Source organism: Diadema setosum, chromosome 7, assembly GCF_964275005.1.
Source record: "Diadema setosum chromosome 7, eeDiaSeto1, whole genome shotgun sequence".
NCBI lineage: Eukaryota > Metazoa > Echinodermata > Echinoidea > Diadematoida > Diadematidae > Diadema > Diadema setosum.
This window is the reverse complement of record NC_092691.1, coordinates 2,587,376-2,609,031: the sequence shown is the minus strand read 5'-3', so window position 1 is coordinate 2,609,031 and position 21,656 is coordinate 2,587,376. Positions and strand designations below refer to the sequence as shown.

The window sequence follows — 21,656 nt, the reverse complement described above, 5'->3', positions numbered from 1 at the left end:
GAGAGCTACTACACTAAAAGGTGCACTTTTTGTTTCATCATACCACCTCTCACTCACACGTCATTTCCACCATCCCGGGAGCGCTCCCTTAAAAGCATAATTTACCAGTTGTAGATGATATAAAAACCCAGCATTAGTGCTTTAAAATAGTTTTAAAATATGAGTTAGGGATAGAAAAAACCACTGTAAAAATTTGAATCAGTAAAATTGATGTTAAGTATTGTTAAATATACAAAATGTGAACAATAGTTATAATAAAAATGTTTCCAGACTAAACCGTCTACAGTTACGGTTTATTGGGAAAAATACTGATATCTCTTTATATTTTAGGCTTTAAATATTGCGAAAATTTTGTATGGTAGGATGTTTTGTGGTACAACAAACCTACGCATATGCATCAAATGTGATATCTTGAACATGTTTAAAATCCGCTCTGCTCCCAAAGGTGAACTGTACTTTTAAGGAGCTGCCCATAATATTGGGATCATCAAGACTTCACTATAAAGGTTCAAGGACTGTTTTGTGTTTTCACATTTAAATTGTGGTCACAGTAAGCTTCAATGTGCAGATAGGCCTACACACCGCTATGTAATATTTGGTGCTCCAATCATTGTCATATCACTTTCTCTCATAGAAAGTGCTGAGGACTCTTTGAAACTCTGGAAAACATTTTTTTTTTTCATACTCTCAAGCCACTTTAATTTTTCCGTGTGTGTGATACGTTAATGGAGTTGTTATAGTTTACATCATCAAAATAAATGCAAATCGATAGTAATGAAAGAACTTACTTAGTAAGCGATGTCACATATAATTAAGGCCTACATAAATGCACACATATTGAATGTGTATGATAAAATTATTTTTTTTCATGATTACATGATATATTATATGACATGCATGCATATAGATATAATTTCTCAGATAGATAGAAAGATAGATAAATAGATAGATAGACAGATAAATATAGATATAATATATTACATGTATGTTTATAAATACCATTTCTCAGATAGATAGATAGATAAACAGATAGATAGATAGATAGATAGATAGACAGATAGATAGATAGATAGATAGATAGATAAATAGATAAATAGATAAAAAGATAGATAGATAGATAGATAGATAGATAGATAGATAAATAGATAGATAGATAGATAGATAGATAGATAGATAGATAGATAGATAGATAGACCTATAACAGTAGCGGATCCACGGAATTCCGTAAAGTGGGGCGCAAAAATATTTCTGGTGCTTATTTCGGGTTTAATCAGTTGATAAGAAAAATAAAGGCTTCTTTCCGAGAATACTTTCACTATGGTTGCATACTTTGTGAGCATGAACCAAAACTCTTTAGCGTTGGTCTTGTCTGGCAATAAACAATTATGATACATGTATACTCAACGAGAATGGCTAATTGGTAAGACGGTGGTGTTTGGTTACAAACATCTATGAAGCGCCCCCATAATGGTCCAGCCAATTGAGACTGATGGGCTCTTCTCTCATCAGGGGCCCGTTGCATAAAAGTTACTATTAGGCCCTATGGTAACTTTGCCATCCAATGGTAACTACCATGGCAACAATACTCAACAGCCAATCAAGATCAAGAATTCCATTAAAGTTACCATTGGGTGGCAAAGTTACCATAATCATAACTTTTGTGCAACGGGCCCCTGGGCCCCGTCTTATAAAGACAAAATATTGATTCAAATCAATCGCAACTTTACAATTGAATGCAAATCCATCTTATAAAAAAGTTATGATTGAAATCAAGACCGAGAACTGCAATCAATCAATCACAGGTTGCAACTGATTGCAGCTTTCAAGAGATTTGTGATTGATTGATTTCTATCACAAGTTTTATAAGACCAATGGCCCGTTGCATAAAACTTACCGTTGAATTTCAAAGGTAACTACCGTCAAAATTAGGCGTCACAGCCAATCAGCATCAAGGATTATAAGCTTTACCACTAATTTGAAGACTTACCGCTTTTTCTTTCTTTCTTCTCTTTTCTTTTCTTTCTCTTTTTCCTTCTTCCTATCTGTTTTCCTCCTGCATCCTTATAGCTTTAGTCTCTTGTGTATCTGTATTTCGTCTTGTAAATGTATATTAATGTCTTTTTAGCTATGTTTCAATCAGATTCAACTACGTTTTCAAATGTTAAAGGTGCACTCACTTCAAGCTGTGCTTACTGAGTTGTCACCTCCAGTTTGTCATTACTGAATTGTTATTGTTGTTACACGAATTGATCTGGAAATAAATGTTCTATTGAATTGGATTGAATTGAATTGAAGTCCAGCGGTAAGGGTTTTATGCAACAGGGCACAGGGGGACTCTGTGAAAATTTTAGAAATGGCGCCCTCTCTGTTCATTTTGAAACATTTCACGAATTCACATCACTTTCCATGTAAACAGAAAGTGGGAATTTGTCGTAGAATTCGTTGTAACTACATCTTGATGCCGTCATTACTAGGACTAAAAAGCTCTCCCAAGGCAGCTTTTGTCTTCAACAACCTTATTTTGCTATAGAGTTGACAACATATCCAACTGAAACCTGACATTCTGGCTTGAAAATGAGCGACTCCCGCAGGCGTCGGTCGTCGGGGAACAGTAGGCAGGGTCAGCGCTCTGCCTCCTCCATCAACGGCGCCTCTCCCTCTGACTGCGCTGCAAACGGGTCTTCGCGGGATTCAGTGGGACGATCGAAAATATCACATTTCAAGGTAAATTTGCCGGTATCCTACTTATATTCCGTGCCTGGTTTACACGTTTATTCGAAGTCCATATACGATATATGTTCTTCACTGAGACTACCTTGATCTGTGATGCTCAGGACTGTTAAATTTGGGCTCATACTGTGACCTAAATTATGCAGTGAATTTCCCACCCCACGACTGAACAACTGTCAACACTGCTCAGTGCAGTGCAGTGTTAGTAATTTGTGTGTGCACCTACATTGTACCCTAGCTTAGTGCACCTTGCACTGCACTGTTCATCTGCAATGAGACTGATGGAAAAAGATACCCAACACTGCAATGTTGATCGCTCCTAGTGCTAGTCATCATAATCTGAATACAAGGAGAGGTATAGGGGTCTACCTAGTACACTTACATTGTAGTTTGTACGTACGTGTGTGATCAATGGTCTTTTCTGTCGGCCATGTTTAGAATTTGATATTCAACAGACACGTCAATCTAGATGTCTAAAATGTTAGTAAATGATGACATGCACGAGGGAGATTGTATTGGATGTTTTGATCAGGGAAAGGTATTAATGTAAATTGATCAGGCCACAGTAATCTCCCATCCAATCTTGCTTTAGAACATGTCGATGGAACTAGAGTCCGAGAGATAGAATCAACTAGAGCACTACTTCTTGAGGAAGGCTGTTCTTTTTTAATCAGACACTAAATTTACTCGGTTCCTAGGTTACTATAATTAGAAGCATTTTCTTAAAACGAGACCTTTCCTGGAAAATCTTGAGGTTGAGGAGGTGTCCACGATACACGAGTACGAGTGTGGGTGTGTATGTTGTATTTGACAGAGTGAAGAAATGGCTAGGAATAGGATCCAGTCTTGCTATTTTATTCCTTTGATGATCTTAAAAAAGAACACTGTGATGTCATCATCTCTCCTTCTCTATGGCTATAGACAGTGTTAGAGTGTAGGTCAAGAATTTTCAGTTTATATTGTATGATATGCTCGCTGGAATATGCTACCAAAGTCAGCTGTGGAAGCAACTACAGTTAACAGATTCAAGTCAGAAGTTGATGCATTCCTGTCAAAGAAGTACAACAGGGCCCCATTTCATAATTTAGATGTTAGGATGGCAACTCTTGCTGGAATGGCAACTTCCCATCTATAGCAACAGCCAATCAGGAAGCTTGATTCTTGTCATTACTATGACAATTGCCATTCCAGCAAGAGTTGCTATCATATCAACTTTTTATGAAATGGGGCCAGAAGATTTGCATACTCTGCAGAATAATTTTCTCAAACGGTAACAGTCAATACTGCAATAAAGAAGTCAAGGTATTCAAGTTTGACACACAGTGGAAGCTTGCTGAAAGTGGGAGAGCATCACAAGACTAAATTGTGTCTTTCCAGAGGCCCGACAAGACAGGTGAATACAGGTGATGAGGTAGCTCACCCATGTTATTTCAAGCACCATTTCGTTGCTCTCCTTTGTACCTTCTCTACTCCAAGTGCGGTAGTACTGATGTGGTAAACAGTAAAGGTAGTGTCTTACTGTTCAGTCGGCTGAAGGTACGTATGTACATTGTATAATTCCATGGAGTTGGTTAGCTTTGCTTACTATCTCTGATACATGTTTGTGGAATTAAGCTAGATGTCTACCAGCAACCCTATAGGTCTCTTACAAGGGTGGCTTCCTTTAGTTTATCTGTATGTTTGCTTCCAAGTGGTATTCTTCTTTTTTTGTTGTTTCTTCCCAGATGTAAAACAGAGCAATTTACTTTGGAGTTTGGTTGAAAGATAGTTGCCACTTCTTGGCCCATTGGCTGACATTTTCCAGATCAGACTATAGTGCCATGCCAAAGATTTGTCCGCACTGCTCTGTACAGTTTGGTGTTGTCTGCAAAGAGTAGAATCCTAGAGGTAACTTCCTTTGGGAGATTGTTGATCTTTATCAGGATGGGACTAAGGATGTTCCCTTGTGGTATTCCACTCTGCACTTCAGTCCATGATGATGTCACTCCATTGATAACTCTCTGTTTCCTTTCCTTGAGAAAAGACAGCTTCAGTCCAACATTCAAGATCCAAGATTTCATGTGGAATGGCATCAAAAACCTTTTGGAAGTCCAGATACAGAATGTCAATAGGTTGATTATCATCAGGTATCCTGGCTCACTCTTCCATTGCCCACAAAAGTTTATGATTGATTGAATGATTTCCCAGTCATGAAGTCATGTTGGCGGTCAGTGAGTGGATCATTCATATCAAAGTACATATAATACTTTATCAAGACATCCCTGACAATGCTTTCAAACATCTTTCCAACAACCGATGTTAATGTGACTGGCTTGTAGTTACAGACTGCTTTTCTGCCACCTTTCTTGTAGATTGGAGTGACATAATATTTCCTAGCTTCCAATCCTCTGAAAGTGTTTCCTCCTCCAGTGACTTTTTGAACAAGACTGAGAAGGTTCTGCTATTTCCTTGGAGAAGTCTAGGATGTACAGTACGTTGTCAGGGCCAGCTGATTCGTTTCCATTCAGGTCCTGGAGCCTCTTTTCCACAACCACAGAGTTTAACTGTCACATTACTGATTGTGGTATCATGGAGATGTAATCCAGTCAATGCTGGCAGATTAACTAGATTCTTACAGGTGAATCCACTTGTAAAGTATTTCTGTTTATTAATGTTTTTTTTTTCTCATTTGTTTGTAGAGGGGAACCATCACCATTGATTAAGTCCCTATACCAGTCCTAGATTTCCTCTTCAGATTAACATAGTTCCAAAATCCTCTCGGATTAGAGCCATTATAACTGACAATTGGCTTTCTGAAGGTGGCATGGCATACATTGTACTATGAAGATCATTGCCTGCTCCACTGTATTTCCTATGATCATGGCTACTTCTTGATTTTCTGTTTGTCCCAGAAGTGACATTTTCTCTCTTGGAAAGAGGTCATCTTTAAGCATTTTTCTGTCTCCTCCTATTGCGGCAAAGATTGGAAGATAACTGTTCCGTTTCCTCATGTAATCTCTTCTGGATTGCAGTCCACATTTGTGAGCTTTAACATTGTGTTTATGTACACATAGTACATGCATGCATACAGGTGTGTTTACATGTATGTTTATATGGGAGGGGGAATTATGAATGAATTGTCAAGTGTATGTGCCTGTTGCTTTGCTGTGAAGGGGTATGAATCTGCCCGGCATTAAATCATAAGGCACGATGTATCTTAGCGAGATAGTCATCACCAAATTTGTAGCTCGTGCAAAACATAATGATCAGCAAGGTTTGCAGTCAGGCGCTTTAATTCATTGTTTAGGTTTGTGGAGCAGTATATGAAAAATCAAGCAATGTGTCAGAGAGTGAGTGATGTTGTAATGTTAATACAATGTACTTGCATGAATTTTAAATTGTCATTACAATGTACTGTGTAAATGACAGTTGTTTCTTCTTTCACAGTAGTTTTATACGGCACTGCTTTCAGTTATATACTGTGAGTCTGTTGGCATGGTCCATCGAACTTTGGCTTTTAATGATACCCCAACATAAAAACCCTAGACAAAAAAGACAAAAACAAAATGAAAGAAATTCTAAAATATGCTCTATTCACACTCAATTACAGTACTTACACTGTATACACTGTTGGTGAAAGACAATGTTAAACATAATTTGGATTTAGACAACGCTGCACACTGGCACTGGTCCGACAGTCACTAACCAGTAAAAATCACTGTCGTAAGTAAAACATGGAAAAACTGGGTATTTCTTACTGGTCTGACAGACAGGTCGGACCAGTAGAAAAAAATGGGTTAGTGTGCAGCCCTGATTTAGACCAGTACTGTAAGACCAGAAATTTTGTGAATTTTGCAAGGAGTCATGATTTGTGAAATCACAAGTTTTTGTCTGCACTGTGCATTGAATGCTAGTGACAATTCGTGAATATTTCATGTCACATATAAGACCATTTGCCCCAACTTGTGAAAATTTCATGCAGTGAATATTTCTGGTTTTACAGTAAATTTTCTTTTTCAGACTGGAGTTTTGAAGTTGTTGAATAACTGATGTTATGAGACCTGTATATTCTAGTCTACCTTCCCTCACTTTTGATCCACAAGTTGACTACATGTAGAATGTTACCAATGCTTTTAATAATTAATCATACTGTATGATACCAAAACTCAGCAGCTCCTGTTAGCCATTAAAAAAAAAAAAAAACAACACAAACCAATCTGCACTAGATCTTTGCATGTAAATTGTGTTGTACAAAATTTCTACTTTTCTACTAACTTCTGGAGAGAAACTATTTTTATGAATTGAACATATTCAAATATTTGCAACATCAGCCAGGGTAATCTTGAACAGGAAAAGCTGACTTGTGTGATTTCAGTTTTGAATTTACCTCTATTTACTGAGCTGAAGGCCATGATAGGCTGTACACACAGATAGTGAGTGCTGTGAGAACTGATAACCAATGTAAACAAAGCAACCTGCCTCATGGAATAATCTTCAGTAGGACATGATCACATTAAAGGGAGGAGTCTAAAATCAAATCTCACCTGTCAGTGAATGAATATCTCCATCTTAAAAAGAAATCACTCAAACTTTCGAATGATTAATCAAAATGTATTATTTTTAATGTGTACATTTATGTACAATTGTACATTGTGTCTTTATTCTTTCAAGCATTGCCCTGCATTTGGCATTGCATTCACCTTTAAATGTACCTTTTTTATTTGGTTGATAGAAGCGCTGTGTCAATGTGGCTGTTATTAACTACCGTAATATTGTCTTTATAGGAAGACTTAAAAAGATGATATTGATATACACTGTACATTTGTACATACAGTACATACATGTACAGTGGACAAGTCAGGGATAGTATACTTTCTACAATGTCCAGTCAAACTGTGACCTCTCACATGCAAATCAGAAGTGCCATTATATCTTTTGAAACTGAGCTGCTGTCTTGATAAAAAAACAATCATATGAGGACATGTGTACACTATCGGCCAGATGACAGTCAGAACTCAGAGAAGGACTGACACTCAGTTCAAACAGTGCAGTGTGTGCAGGGGCGGATCTAGCTTTTTATAAAGGAGGGGGTTGGGGGCGGTATTTAAGGGAACGTAGCGACGGAGCCCAAGCGAGCGGAGCGAGCGAGGGGGGGGGGGGGAGGGTGTGGGAGGGGGGTGTCCCCCCTCCCACAGGAGGGAGAATTTTTGAAAATCTGTGTGTGAAAATGGCGTTTTCTTGCATCTAAGACACCACTATTTTTGGTATAGAGGTCATTGCCATAAATAGAAAAAAATAAAATTACAAGTTAAAAAAAAAGATAAGATTAAAAAAAAATGGTCCCCGGATTTTTTTTTTTTTTTTTTTTTTTTAGGGGGGGGGGGTTGCAACCCCCCCCCCCCTCTAGATCCACTTCTGGTGTGTGTGTGTGTGTGTGTGTGTGTGTCTGTGTCTGTGTGTGTGTCTGTGTGTGTTCATGGATCAGTGCATCCAAAGAATAGGTGTCCGAGATTTCTAACTGTTGCAGATTTGTGGTACTGTCCTGGAAGTGAATGAGTAATGTGGAATGCGTTATTAATTTTCTTCACTATGGAGACAGAGTTGTATTTGGTTCATCAAGCACTTGAATTGATTGGTATGTAGCAACATCACAATGTGACTTGGAAGGGTCAAAGTCTGTAACCATGGCGATTGACACCAGCACTCTTGACAGAAGTGTTTGGAACTGTGAGCATGCAAGCTGCCATACATGATTGGACACACCATTGCGGCAGTAAATTTACATTCCAGTGAGTGCAGCTTCACCTATTAAAGTTGACAGAACCCCCCCCCCCCAAAAAAAAAAAAAAAACCAACAACAACAACAACAACAACAACCACCACCAATTATATGCGTCAGGTATTCACTCTCATTTAAAAAACTTCAATAAGCTCGGAGTACTTCCTCCTTTCGTGGATTAGGACTATCTTTGCAGATAGTACACCTACATGTGTGGAACAGGATTACACAGGTTTGCAGGGAATTTGATCTGGTTGTACCTTGCACCCGCCAGACAGTTTTATAGTGTTCATAACATGTTACTATGTGAAACTGAAAAAGCTCTGAATTGAGCTTTGAACTTTGCTCAAAATCTTGTTGGCTGTCTCCATTTTTTTTTTCCTTGCCCAGCTTGGTGATGGCTCCACTTTGTTTGTTTACGTTTGCATGCACCACACTGTGTATATTATTGGAGTCAAGGTGCAGAGGGTGCACCACGAGTATGTGACTGGCCTCCTATTTTTATCCAGCTTGGGTAAATTGGGCAAGTGACTCCGTGGACGTTTCTCCTCTGTGTTCTCTACCAGAGGGGTGCTGGAATTTGTCAGGAATACATGACGGATTATACACCTCAGTGCAGTATCATCGTCTTTGATTTTGGTCTTGGTGATCCCCATTGACTGTAAACTGGGGATGGGTGGCTTGTGTAAATTACAATTTCATGACAACTAAGTTGACAACTTGCTGTGGAGAGAAAGAATATGGCAGAAGCAAGTCCAGAAGCCAAACCTGATGCAGAGATCGGAGATGACGAAGTGAGTATCCAAAGTCGGTGTGTTTTGGGATACAATGTAGATACAGTGCTGAGTACACTTACAGTTGTATCATACCAGGTATAAGGTCTGTACTGATTACCCTGCAATAGCATCAATCCTTGGTACTATTCTGATAGCTGAAATGCAGTGAAATAGTGTAACATTTTGTGTGAGTACAGGGTAAATGCTGTGGTTTAGACCATACATGTATGTATAAATATGAAAGGTGTTCAGTAAAACTTTAATAATTTGGCTGGAACTGAAGTTTTATGATAGTGGGTTATTAATTTTTTTATGTGAACCTTGGAAATATATTAACATAACATGTGCTATGAAGATGTCCGCTGTATTAAAGTTTTGTTTTCAAATTGAAGCTGAATTAATAATAACATGTCACAACATGTTTAGCATTGCTGTAAAAAGCCACAACTGATGACATACTGTCAATACATACTCACTCGTACGTACAAGTCCACAGTATGAATGTACATTGTACATGTATATTGTTCTCCAAAATCACAGTGACAGATTGTTCAATGATTAATGTACTGTAAGACGAGGAATGTTCGCGTGCATATTAATTTCGCGAATTTGGCGAGAGCCAAGATTCGCTTAATTAAAATGCACATGAAAGTTTTGTCTACACTGTATGCATTGAATGCCAGTGGCAATTTGCAAAACTTTCATGCTGTGAATATATTATGTTTTTAGTCTTCAGTGTAGGGTCTGTGTTTTGAAATGAAATTCAGTGTCATGTACAATGTATGGACCAATTTAAATGTGATTTGCGTACATGCTTTTGAGTTATACATGATGTGCCCTATTGCTGTTGCTGTTGGTGTTGAAGCTTATGGAAGGTGGTCATGCTTCAGTTTACTTTCCTGCCTCGTAAATCAAATTTTAGTGGTTTAGGTCAAAGGTCAGGTTTTGACAGTTAACGTACAGTCTATGTTGAATCAAATAGGGTGATACTCATCTCTGATCTGGTTTGGGCTTTGCTATTTACTGAGTGTGTATGATTTTGTATTTCATCTGTTTAGAATGAGACTGCAGATTGATGAAGTTATGGGCCTAGAAAAAAGGAAAATCATATTGACAAGATAGAATCCTGTCAAATGTAGAAGAATGGATCATGACAAAGTAGTTGATTAAGAAAACTTAACCTTGATGTCTGTTTCTTCAGAGTGAAAGGAAAAGTTCGGTATGTTACAGTACATTAATGTTGGTAGTATTTGTTGCAATTCCTGAAATATGTGGAGAAATTTTGTCTCAGTAGACCAGAGGGTGAAAAGAATAGCCTCCCTTTCTGGAATATCAATAATCAAATTGTCTGAGTATTTGACAACAAAAGAAAAAAAAAATTAGGTAAAAGTTCACATTAGCAAGCCCAACCATAGTACTGTAAACACAACATCCTAAACAGTGTATCATATGTCTGAAATTATATGTGTTATCAATACATTATACAATCTAGAACAAAATCTTGATGCAAAAAGGTGTAGATGCACAATGCATTATTATTAAACAGATCTATGTATTTATAATTGTTCGTATTGGCATGTGCCTGAAAGACCAATGCAGTCAATACAAATCAACAAATCTTTCCATAAAAACAGAATTTTGGCAAATTACTATTAGATGTCATACATGTAATTGCTTCATAGCATTGTACCAAGTGGGTGTGCGAACAAACGCATCTTATAAGAGAAAGATTTACTTGTCAAAAGATACGATACAGGGCTCAGAAAGACTGTGTGTGTATGGTCATGTTTAATCTAGGGCAACTTACTGCAGCAAGCTGCAACTATTAAAGTCTGTGGTTTTTGTTTCCGCAGTAATGTCACATGAAAGTCAAATGTGTAATGTGAGTATGCCATACCCTCTTCAGAAAGGGAACAAGCTCCGTCTCTCAGATACAAACTGTAGTTATATGTAGAACATTGCAGATAAGTGGGAGACTGAGGTCGCATGTTTTGGGAGAGGTGCTAAGCATCAGTGCAGGGTAACGGGTCCCGCTCGGTACTGATTATGACTTCTGGCAAAGAGCAAAGCGGTAAGCCAGTGATATTGTCATCGGAAATTATACGTAAGGAATAGTTGTACGCAAAGAAGATCTTTCATGGTTTACCAAAGGTGACTCGTAATGACCCAGTGATATTACACCTGAAGTCGACAGAAAGGAGTTCTCTCAGCACTATGTCCAGTGTATTAGCACTGTTGGATGACAAAGAACCAAGGAGGAACCCCCCCACACACACACAAAAAAAAAAAAACCCAAACAAACCAACACCTGTAAACAGTGCATAATAATGAACTCTTAAAGCATCAGATGATGGAGATGGCTATAAAAGCCATGAATCGGATAAACTTTGACCTGTCATATCTTCAGAAGAAACAAGAAAGTACTTGGATATGTATGGAAAGAACAAAGATGAGCTAATAAAACAAAAGGATTTAGTTGTATTGAAACTGGAAGCAAAAGCTTTGAAATACGTTTATTATGATAGTCCGTAAAGATTTATAGTTGGTGTACAGGAAGGAAACTTTCCGAAGCTCGTTATATCTCACTTCCTTCTCTGTACCTCGAAAACTGATCTCAGAGACTCTTGAGCTTCTACTTGTGTGTTCGCTCTGCCTTCCTTACTTCCTGCCATTGCGGTCTACCGGCAGCGTGCAGGGTACGTGACATCTTCCCTCACCATTTCCTTGGGTGAGGCCGGCACCGCTTGGCGTGCACCAGTGCTGTCGTAGAAAGTGTTCTCTAGTAGAGGGAGCTATCAAGGAGAAGTTTGCACTCTGTGCTCGAATTGGAGCACTTGCTGTTTATTCCGGGATACATTCTTGTGGATGCAGTGTACTTGTACATGTGTTCATTGTTATGATCATGTTTGAGGATTATGGATTTACAGTTTTGTAAGCTACCCCTGTGTGACTGTTGGCTTCCAGCAGGTGTGAACAGAGGTGTACACCAAAGGTCTGTTATGGAGAGGAAGAGAACCTTTGGCAGTGAATGAAGATTTTGATTTTTGTGAGAAGAAGCTGCGATGTACATGTATGGTACCCAGATATTTGAATTGAATCTAGACCGAATTAACATCACAACACGTGCATCTCGGGCAGCTACATTTTGTAGTTGTAAACATTTTTGGGCAGCCAGTTGTCAGCAGGAAGCGTGGCAGATGTAGATTTATGATTTTCATTCTGAAATGCTTCAATGTCTGTGTCGTGTCCTTTCCTGCTATAGTGCTAATGACTTTGTGGATGGAATAAGCACTCAGGAATAAATCCAATCTTGTTTGCTGTAGGGAGCCTACCAAAGATCCACCAGCTATGACAAGGTGCGGAGACTGGTAAAGGAGGAGGGGCGAATGGCTCGCAACCTCGTCACATGGAACGTCCCTGTGGAGAGCGATGACAGCGACAATAATGATGGTAAGCTTTTGTAGCATTTTGTATAGTATGAATGAGGCGTTCATGTTCTTGTTTGTGTTTGTGTTTGTGTTTGTGTGTATGCCTGTTTTTGTGTCTTTGTCTGTCTATTTGTGTTTGTGTGAGTGTTTGCATTGTGTTTTTTGAGTTTCTGTGAGTGTTTATAATTACATGTTCTTTTTATGATTTACCTGGGTAAGTCAGGGAAAAAAAAAAAGAAACAAAAATGCTGAAAATCATGCTTTGCTCTGAAGGCAATATGATACTCTTTTTGATAGTAGTGTATGATTTATGTTTTGGGGGGAACTGAAAGAGCATTTATTTTGTGCATCGTTCATTGTAATGATTCTTTAACCAGATTTTTATATATTCAGAGCAATAAACTGAACCTTAAATTGCTACATTGATACACAGAGATGCTTGCTTATTAGCTGTGTTAAAAAAAGGAAGATAAATGGCAAAGCTCTGGTATCAAATTTCACTTTCTGTTGAAGTGACAGATTTGTCTGTACTATAACAATCTGCATCTTTGAAACACTCACATAATGGCAGAAACAAAAACATATCCTTTTACAGCAAAAATGTATGCTGTTAGTGTTTGACTGAAGTGGCTTGCCAAGACAAATTTACACTAGGTATAATGTACATAATAAGTACAATATTTTCTCTTTTTTATGTATAAAAAGTAGTCTAGGAAAAATCATATGCCTAAGAATCTGACAGAAGATGGCTATATTTTATTCTGCCTATATAATAGAATACTGGTAATATATAGGTGATGTTTGACTCTGGCTCAACTAATTTGATTTTTGTATTTATAATACTTCCTTTGTTGACTAGCTAATCTTATTCAAATCTTGGTAAGCAGTGATTAGCTTAAGTGACACTCGAACTTATCTCATATTATCTACAAAAACTTAGGCAGTAAAGAAACAGTTGATAAAAGATACAGATAATACTATATTTCATTATGTGCAATTTTATCATGTATGAAATATAGTGTAAACACTCTAAATGTAATGAGAAAGTCTCATAAGAATGTGCTTATTTTGACTGCATGCGTGTATATATGGTGATATGACTACATGTAAGTGTTGTATTTGGCTGTAAAATGTTTGTAGTGTGTATACATTGTACAATGTGTGTCCATCTACCTTGTACATGTATGTATAGATCTATTGATGTATGTACCAGTATATATGTGAGGCTACAATTGAAGAGTTTGTTCGCAAAAACCAATAAGTCCATATTTGCCAAATGGAGATACATGTATATGCGATTAAAGGTCAAGAAAAATAAAGAGAATAATAAGAAAATTTTTGCTTCTTTTGACCATAACTTCAAAGATGTACCTTTATATGTAGTGACCAATATATCATTTAAAAGGTATTATTTTGTACTTTATGACAGAGACCGTATTTCAAAATCTTCAAAAATGGACTTATCGGTTTTTGCGAACAAACTCTTCAATTGTATTAGTGCTTTTTCTGGGCAATGCAGTCCAGCAGATTAACTAGGTTCTATGATTTTTTACACTTTACTCAAAGTACAGTACATATAACAGAGCTGCAAATTGCACAACATTTGCATATTATAGCCTAAGTGTATGAGGATTTTTTTTAATTTTGTTTATTCATTTATTTTTTGCATGCTACCATAGATGAAATGACAAAGCGGAGGAGCAGGAAGCAGCATGCCCAAGGGCTGACCAAGGTGAGGAAGAAACCGCATTCGATGCTGGAGTCACCCAGAGAGCAGAAGGCATCTTCCAGCTGTGGGGATACCCAGGTAAAAGCTACCTTCACCGTCACAATAACATGTTTGCCACATCAGACCCATTCACACAGCCATTGAAGGTTGCTATTATTTTTGTGGTGATTCAAATGGTGATGTAAAAAAAAAAAATTAAAAATTAATGTCTGGGGACATAATGATTGCGACTATCAGTGAGATTAAAATTGTAATCCACATACATTTGTATAACTATAAGTGGGACATTTTCAAAATAGTAGCGATTATTTGTGGTGTGAAATGTGTTTGTTTTTTTACATCCCGTAATGCAAGGCGCATGTTGGACAAAGCAAGTCAAACTCCGAGACTCGCCCATGCACAGCTAGGCCTCGCTGGAACTGGTGCAATTTGGATCAAATTGCTATTGTACGTGTGAACAAGAATGCAAAAAAAAAAAAACATGATCCAAATCATGATTTGTATCACAATTTTTCAGTGTGTTTAAATGATCCTACAGCCAAATCTGGTGACTACTGTCTTTTCTCTGTTGATTGACACCAATTTCCAAACACTAACTGATATAGAATGGGAACGGTGGAATTCTATTAATCGTCGATGTATCATGTTTGCCCTCATGTTGAACTTTTTCATTTCTGCTTTAAACTCTTTGCGGTCTATTTTTTTTTTGTTTTTTTTTTTGTTTTGTTAAGGTGATAGTCAAGCAAACGCTAATGAAATAGTTTTACAATGTTGAGCTATGGGTACTACATAGCACATAGAGACTCGGAGAGGTTAAAGGCTAGTCTACATAAATACCCCATTCGCAGTGCCACTCAATTTTTCAATAGAAATCTTATTCTTGTTTCACTTCCACTTTTCAACAATGGTGAAAAATAAACAAATTCAAACCAGCTGGCACATCATTTCCCATCTTTCTAGCATCAGTATTCAATAAATGGCGGTGCAAATATGATGATCTACAATGCACCATCCATGTCCCAGCTCTGAACCAAAATCAGATATTACAGAGTTCAAGCAAACACATATTTATGTTATCATGAAGTGACTGATAATGTGTGTAGATATATCCTTTGTGTGGCTATTTATACAAGGCTGTTGTAACTGAGAAAACACTGCCTAGATGGCGTTTCCATGGGGAAAGATATACTATGAATAGACCTGCTGGGATTTTAGACTATGCAGTGTACTCTTTCAAGGACTGTTATATTTACACCATGCTCTTTAGAAAAACAAAACATGGAAACTTGCAAAGAAGACAAAAGTGCAACCATTTCCACTTACGTTATTAAATCTATATAAAGTAGTCTTTTATGAAGTAACATGACTTTATGACCAGGAAATCGCCAATTTCACTATCATAAAATGCTGCTTACGTTCACTCAGAAACAGTTAAATGGCTAGAACCTTTTTAAACTTTGCACAAATTGTTCAAATATTTGTTGATCTGTTAGTTTAATCTTTATTGCACTCATGCGTTGCTCTGTCAATTTTGTCAGTAGCGAGCTTTATCTGTGACCCTTATGTTTATGACGCACCTTCTCTCGGGTTGGACAATGGAAGCAGCTGTTTTGGGCATGTGCAGAACAACATTTTTTGTGTAATAGCCATGTCCCAGGATTAGTGTTGCAGATATAAAGCTCGCTAGTATTGCTACTGGGCTGACTTTCTTTAATAATGATAATGCAATGAGCTAAAGTGTTTTCTGTTTACACTGGATTACTCACACAACAGGAGAAGACTGAGCGAGCGATGACCCCTAATCGCAAGAAGGCCGCCAAGAAGGTGGATCTGCGAGCTCGCTACTGGGCATTCCTCTTCGACAACCTGCAGAGGGCAGTGGATGAAATATACCAGACTTGTGAGGTGGACGAAAGCATAGTCGAGTGCAAGGTTAGTGTGATACAGTGGTTGGGAGGCAAACTTTTCTCCCCTTTAAGCAGTGTTCCTGCTTAAGCATTACCAGATCATGAGATGAGCACTGTATCAAGTCAGAATTGTCTTTTCTCCTGTTCACGTGCAATGCCACATCATGCTTAAGCTGGCTTTGACATTTCAGTAAAATTAGACAAACAGCACATTTCATCGAAATTGAACTTAAAATGGAATATCCATGGAATTTTGATTGTGATAAGAGGATATCATCAACTCAAAATGTCCTCATTGCTGTGTATGCACACACGTGCACACACACACACACACACACACACACACACACACACACACACACACACAAATTTGAAGTAATGCTTGTGGTTGATAATTTGCTAACTACAACTTTCATCTACAAGTCACCATTGATAAGGCATAACAGGACAACAAGCTGATTGAAGGATACAGCTAATATTCTCATTTATATCTTTTCAAAAATGGACAATTTAGTGAAGATTTGTGTCCAATTCAGTGGGAGACTCATTATGACATCGTCACCTCTTCCTATATAAGAATGTGGTTGCAGCCAACATCACAGCTGCCAGGAAAACGTGGAAAACTTTCAAATTACAAATTACAGAACTTTCTAATTTGAACCTCTACCATTCTGTCTGTCTGGCCATGGTCTATTCATTCAAGCTGATGTGAACATGTTGTGGAATTACGCTTGAAAGATGATTTGACTGTCAGTTAACACAGACTAGAAACACATGTTATGTTCCATGGCAAGAGGAGAATGACAGTGGCCAATGACTGTGTTTTGATCATATGGAATTTTAAACATCATTTTTGACTGATAATTTGCTGCGTTGCTAGGTTATGCCATTGCGCGTCTCCGTAGTACGCTGATGATATACAGCATGATTAAAGTCAGGTGAAATTTCAATACTTTGTTATGACATTACTTTGTCTCAGTCTTAATTTTCTTTTATTGTGACATTCTTTACACCCCCTCAAGACCTATAGTCAACACCTGACATAATGAGTACTGATAAAGTAAGTAGCCAAATATTTCTTTATACTGATATAATTTATACTGTACATAAGCTGCTGTTAGAGAAATTCACCCACTGTATTGCTGACATTACATTTAGTAACATGCCTGTGTTCTTCAGCAAAGTTGTTACCTGATTTGTGACCTGAAGCTTTCAGATGACCCATATCATAGATTAAACCTGGATTATCTTAATCTCCTCCTTGCAATTCAGGAAGTGATTATGATTCTAAAGAGCGCCACACAAGACTTTGATGCCCTCATTAAAAGGATTACCGTTCAGAAGGACTTTGAGAACGCAGATGCCGAGAACAGGTAGGTGTTGCTATGACGATGCTTCCAAATACCATCTAGACACCCTCAAGAGTTTTATCATCTTTTGGGTTTTTGACCTTTGCCCCAAGTTGCTGTGTTTCTGTTGGCATGGCCTTTGAGAATTAATTTTAAAAAGGGGGGAGAGATTCTTTGTAATACTAACTGCACAGGCACTGCAACGCTTGCATTGTGCTGCCACATGCTTGGTTCCGAAGTTTTACTAACCTGAATTTCACAATTGAATAGTTGTTATATTTCTTTGTTACTCAAAGAATTTTGCTTTGATAGCTGCATCCTTGAATTTTTTTTTTTAGCAAGTTTGCAAATGAATGATCTCGATTTTTTGATTAAATGAATTTACTTTCAGCATAATTATTGCTAATTGCTTTTTTCAGAATTCTACCCTTACCAGAAATGAATGGCAAAAAATTATCAATGTTTTACGTCTGTAGGTACCAAAATAAGTGAGCACTAGACTTGCTTGCCAACAGCTTGAATCTGGATGATGGCTGATTAGTCAAAGTGCATGTGAGCTAATGTAGCAAGAGAGAAAAGCACTGCTTAAGTGTCAAAGGCAATTGAGAATGATAAGTGAATTCTCTGCTGTACTTTTTGTATCATTACATTGGTGTTTTCATGTCAGTGACTGTTTACTGATGTGCCATTTTGTCTAATGGGGCACAGTACTGGCCAGATCCTCATCTATTTAATGACATCAAGTGGGGTGACTGCACTGTGTATTTATGTTAGAGCTTGTACAAGTTAATGTTTTCTCTCTTGGTTACTGTTCTGTACTGGTCTCTTATAGTGGATGCATTTAATTGGTTTGCTTTTGGTTTTAGCAAGGGTATGAAATATTCAATGAATTCAGTAAACACATCCAGAATACAGACTATATTGCAACACTAATGGGTGGGCATAAGGCTGCGTTCACATAGAAGTATTCGGTATTCGCTATTCGCTATTCGGGCACCGAGTACACCATCACCCGCACCGTCAACTCACCATCCCATGCAGTGAGGATTTCTTCCTCCTACATCCCAGCAAATCTTATTAACAATTTCTAAACTGCATCAGAATGTCAGTCTACATGCTTATTTTTGCTAAAGGGCAAATCCAGACCAAAATTGTCATTATTTCATAAACGAGAGACGGTATACGCTGCAAGAAAATTGAACAAGCTCGATTCCCACTTTGTTATACTATTCGCAGCTATTCGGTACTTTCGAATAGTGCCCTCTTATGTGAACCGGTGTGAGGAAATCCTATCGTTCGATTCAAGCTATTCGCGTGCCCTCGAAAACGAGCCCCGAATACCCGAATAGTATACTTCTATGTGTAAGCCTTACCTTCTTTCATAAAATGTGCCATGCTCATCAGGCTGAATTGTGTTTTGTGAGAGTGTCATGTCAAATTCCCAATCTTTCAGCGAGGTGGGACCAGAAGGGGGCTCACAGTTATTGTTGATTTCAAAAGTTGGAATAGTTCTGGACTAGCTTTGATTGGTGTTTGAAGAGAAACAGAGTAACTGGTGCACCTGTGTCATGTTAGATTCAGGAGTACCTACAATGACAAGTGGGGGAATGTTATGTAACAATCCCCCCCCCCCCCTTGAAAAACACAAGGCTTTACCAAATTCTCTGATGGAGAGAGTTACTAGCATGTTTGTGCTTTGAGGTTGCTGTATTATGTATATATAATGCATATTCTCATGCATATGAATGTGTAGACTGAGAATAAATCTGCATGTTTTGGTTTAGTTCATTTTTTGGTTCAATTACTTTGGTTTAATTTCTTACTATTGTGTAATGACAAGACTGTGAAGGTATAATGAGACAAGTTTTGAGTGTTGTTTGGATTTGGTTCAAACGTTTGCAGCTAATATGCCCAATTGGGTAAACTTTCCAAAAAACCCTCCAGAAATGACACAAATGATCGCATGAGCTAGGCTTTGAAAGTATTGCAGCCTCTATACAGAGAACCAAGGAGGCGTGTGCTACCTCCTTGGAAGAACCCATGGCGAGAGCATAATGACTGCGATGGCCATGTAGCATCCAGTCATTTCTTCTTCTTGCAACAGTGCTCGCCCCTTTTCCTTAGATCTATGACAGAATCCTGGATGATAGTTAAAATTTGCACCAACTTGATTATATAAACAGGGCAAAATTTTGGTTTGTTTAAAAAAAAAAAAAAAAAAACTTTTTTTTTTTGCATTTTCTGCACTGCAAGCAAGTTTTAGAAACAAATAAATGTCACCTGGGCAGTTGCTTTCTTTCAGAGAGCAAAACTCTTTTGACAGAGCAACTGTTTCTTTTCTAACCTGTGACCCATGTTCTTCATGTTTTTGATGTGTGGAATTGTAGAGGGGCAATACAGTCTAATCAGTACTAACTCCAAGTGTTTTCTTTTCTCCTTCATGAGATTCATGCATTGTTTGCCGTGTTTTTCCCCCATCGATTTACTCTTTTTTCTTTGATTGCCGTGCCGTTTGACCCCTAAACCTCACCCAACCTTGCGACTAACCTCACTCGTGGGTCAGACCGACTTCCATTGTTTGGGAGGTCAGGAAGTCATCTTCGTCACCCTCCAAGCACAGAGCCCCCAGCTGGCCCGCTGAGGCCAGATTTTCTACCCACAGACGGTTGGTCCCTCTTCCATTCTTCCCCTCCCCCTAATTCTCCCTATCGCATATAGCTGATATCAAGTGATATCACCTCGCGACACCAATATCTGGTCGATCGCTCTTGGGACGTATACTTCCGGATTTGTGGTTTATCCACGTCACGTCCTTCATCTATGGATATTTTCCATAATTTTGTTGTTTTGCATCATCAACCCAGCATTGGGCCGCTTCGCAGAAGAATCCCATTCATCAAATGTAAAGTTAAAGATTGGAAAATAACTGGATTATTTGACAGATTATAAGACAGAATTTGATATGATCTGTGAATACCCGTACTTTGGCGTTCAATGTGCATAAAAGCGTACATTTAGACAAACACATACATAACCACAAATCTATATCCCAAGAATTAAAGGTTAAAAAAAATTAGAGCACCACACGCATTCAGATTCGGAGAGCTATATGCGATAGGGAGAATTGTCAAATTTTATTAGTGAAATACAAGATAGGTAATGTATTTTGTCTGTGTTTTGTTTTGTTACGGAGCATGTGTGAACTATGCATGGGTTTCACTGAGCGAAAGACATGCCAAATGGGTTTGGATATTGCCCAAACATGTGATGTTGGGTGTGCTCAAAGAACAAAAAGAGGTTAACTCTGGCCAAAACAGCTCAAAGTTATATTTTATGGCGCAAAACTATTGTCAACTTTACCTTTTTTTTTTCTTTCTTTTTTTTTGCACAGCAAATTTGGTTGTTAATGCAGTGCTCATGATCAACATGATAATGATACAATGTAGGTAAAAAAAATAATAATAGTAATAATTAAAAATGTAGGGTCACCATATTTGTAAGGTTGTGCAGGTTATTCCAGTACATTCTTTTTTTTTTTTTTGCCTCAGATAGAGCAAATAAGCAAACAGAGGTTTTAATATTTGCATGGTTGAATTAGAATTTTTGTCTGTTTCTTTCAAGCATTCTTAATGCCACTTTGTTAGGGCCATTTTTCTGACGAGAATACGATGTGCCACATCTTTTGATAGATGAGATGACCTTGCTGTTTGGCAGGGAGTTATTATCTTTGTTGAAATTTCCTTTTAGTGAATATAAACGTAAACAAATATCCTGTTTGCTTGAAGATAAAACATTTGATTTCTGTTCTTTTTGTTACATCATGCACGAACTCTGTGTCTGCTAGCATGCTCGTCAGATAAATCATGGAGTTTTGTTTCAATGAAAGTTCCTTTTAGAGTTTTCTATGATGCTTTGCCATTGAGCACTGCTGCACATTAAGCAGAAGAGGCTTTGAATGTGTGTGATCTTCAGCAACAAA

The 21,656-nt window shown here is 37.9% G+C and overlaps 1 protein-coding gene across 1 annotated transcript in view; it reads left to right on the top strand.

The window, feature by feature from the left end:
* The first annotated feature begins 2,401 nt into the window (after positions 1-2,401).
* The window catches only part of LOC140230568 (S phase cyclin A-associated protein in the endoplasmic reticulum-like), a 67,332-nt gene continuing 48,077 nt past the window's right edge, over positions 2,402-21,656 (top strand). The window contains 6 exon segments of the mRNA XM_072310710.1: positions 2,402-2,724; positions 12,588-12,714; positions 14,372-14,499; positions 16,195-16,353; positions 17,601-17,701; positions 20,241-20,342. Coding sequence (XP_072166811.1) covers positions 2,575-2,724; positions 12,588-12,714; positions 14,372-14,499; positions 16,195-16,353; positions 17,601-17,701; positions 20,241-20,342 — 767 coding nt within the window. The 5' untranslated portion in view covers positions 2,402-2,574.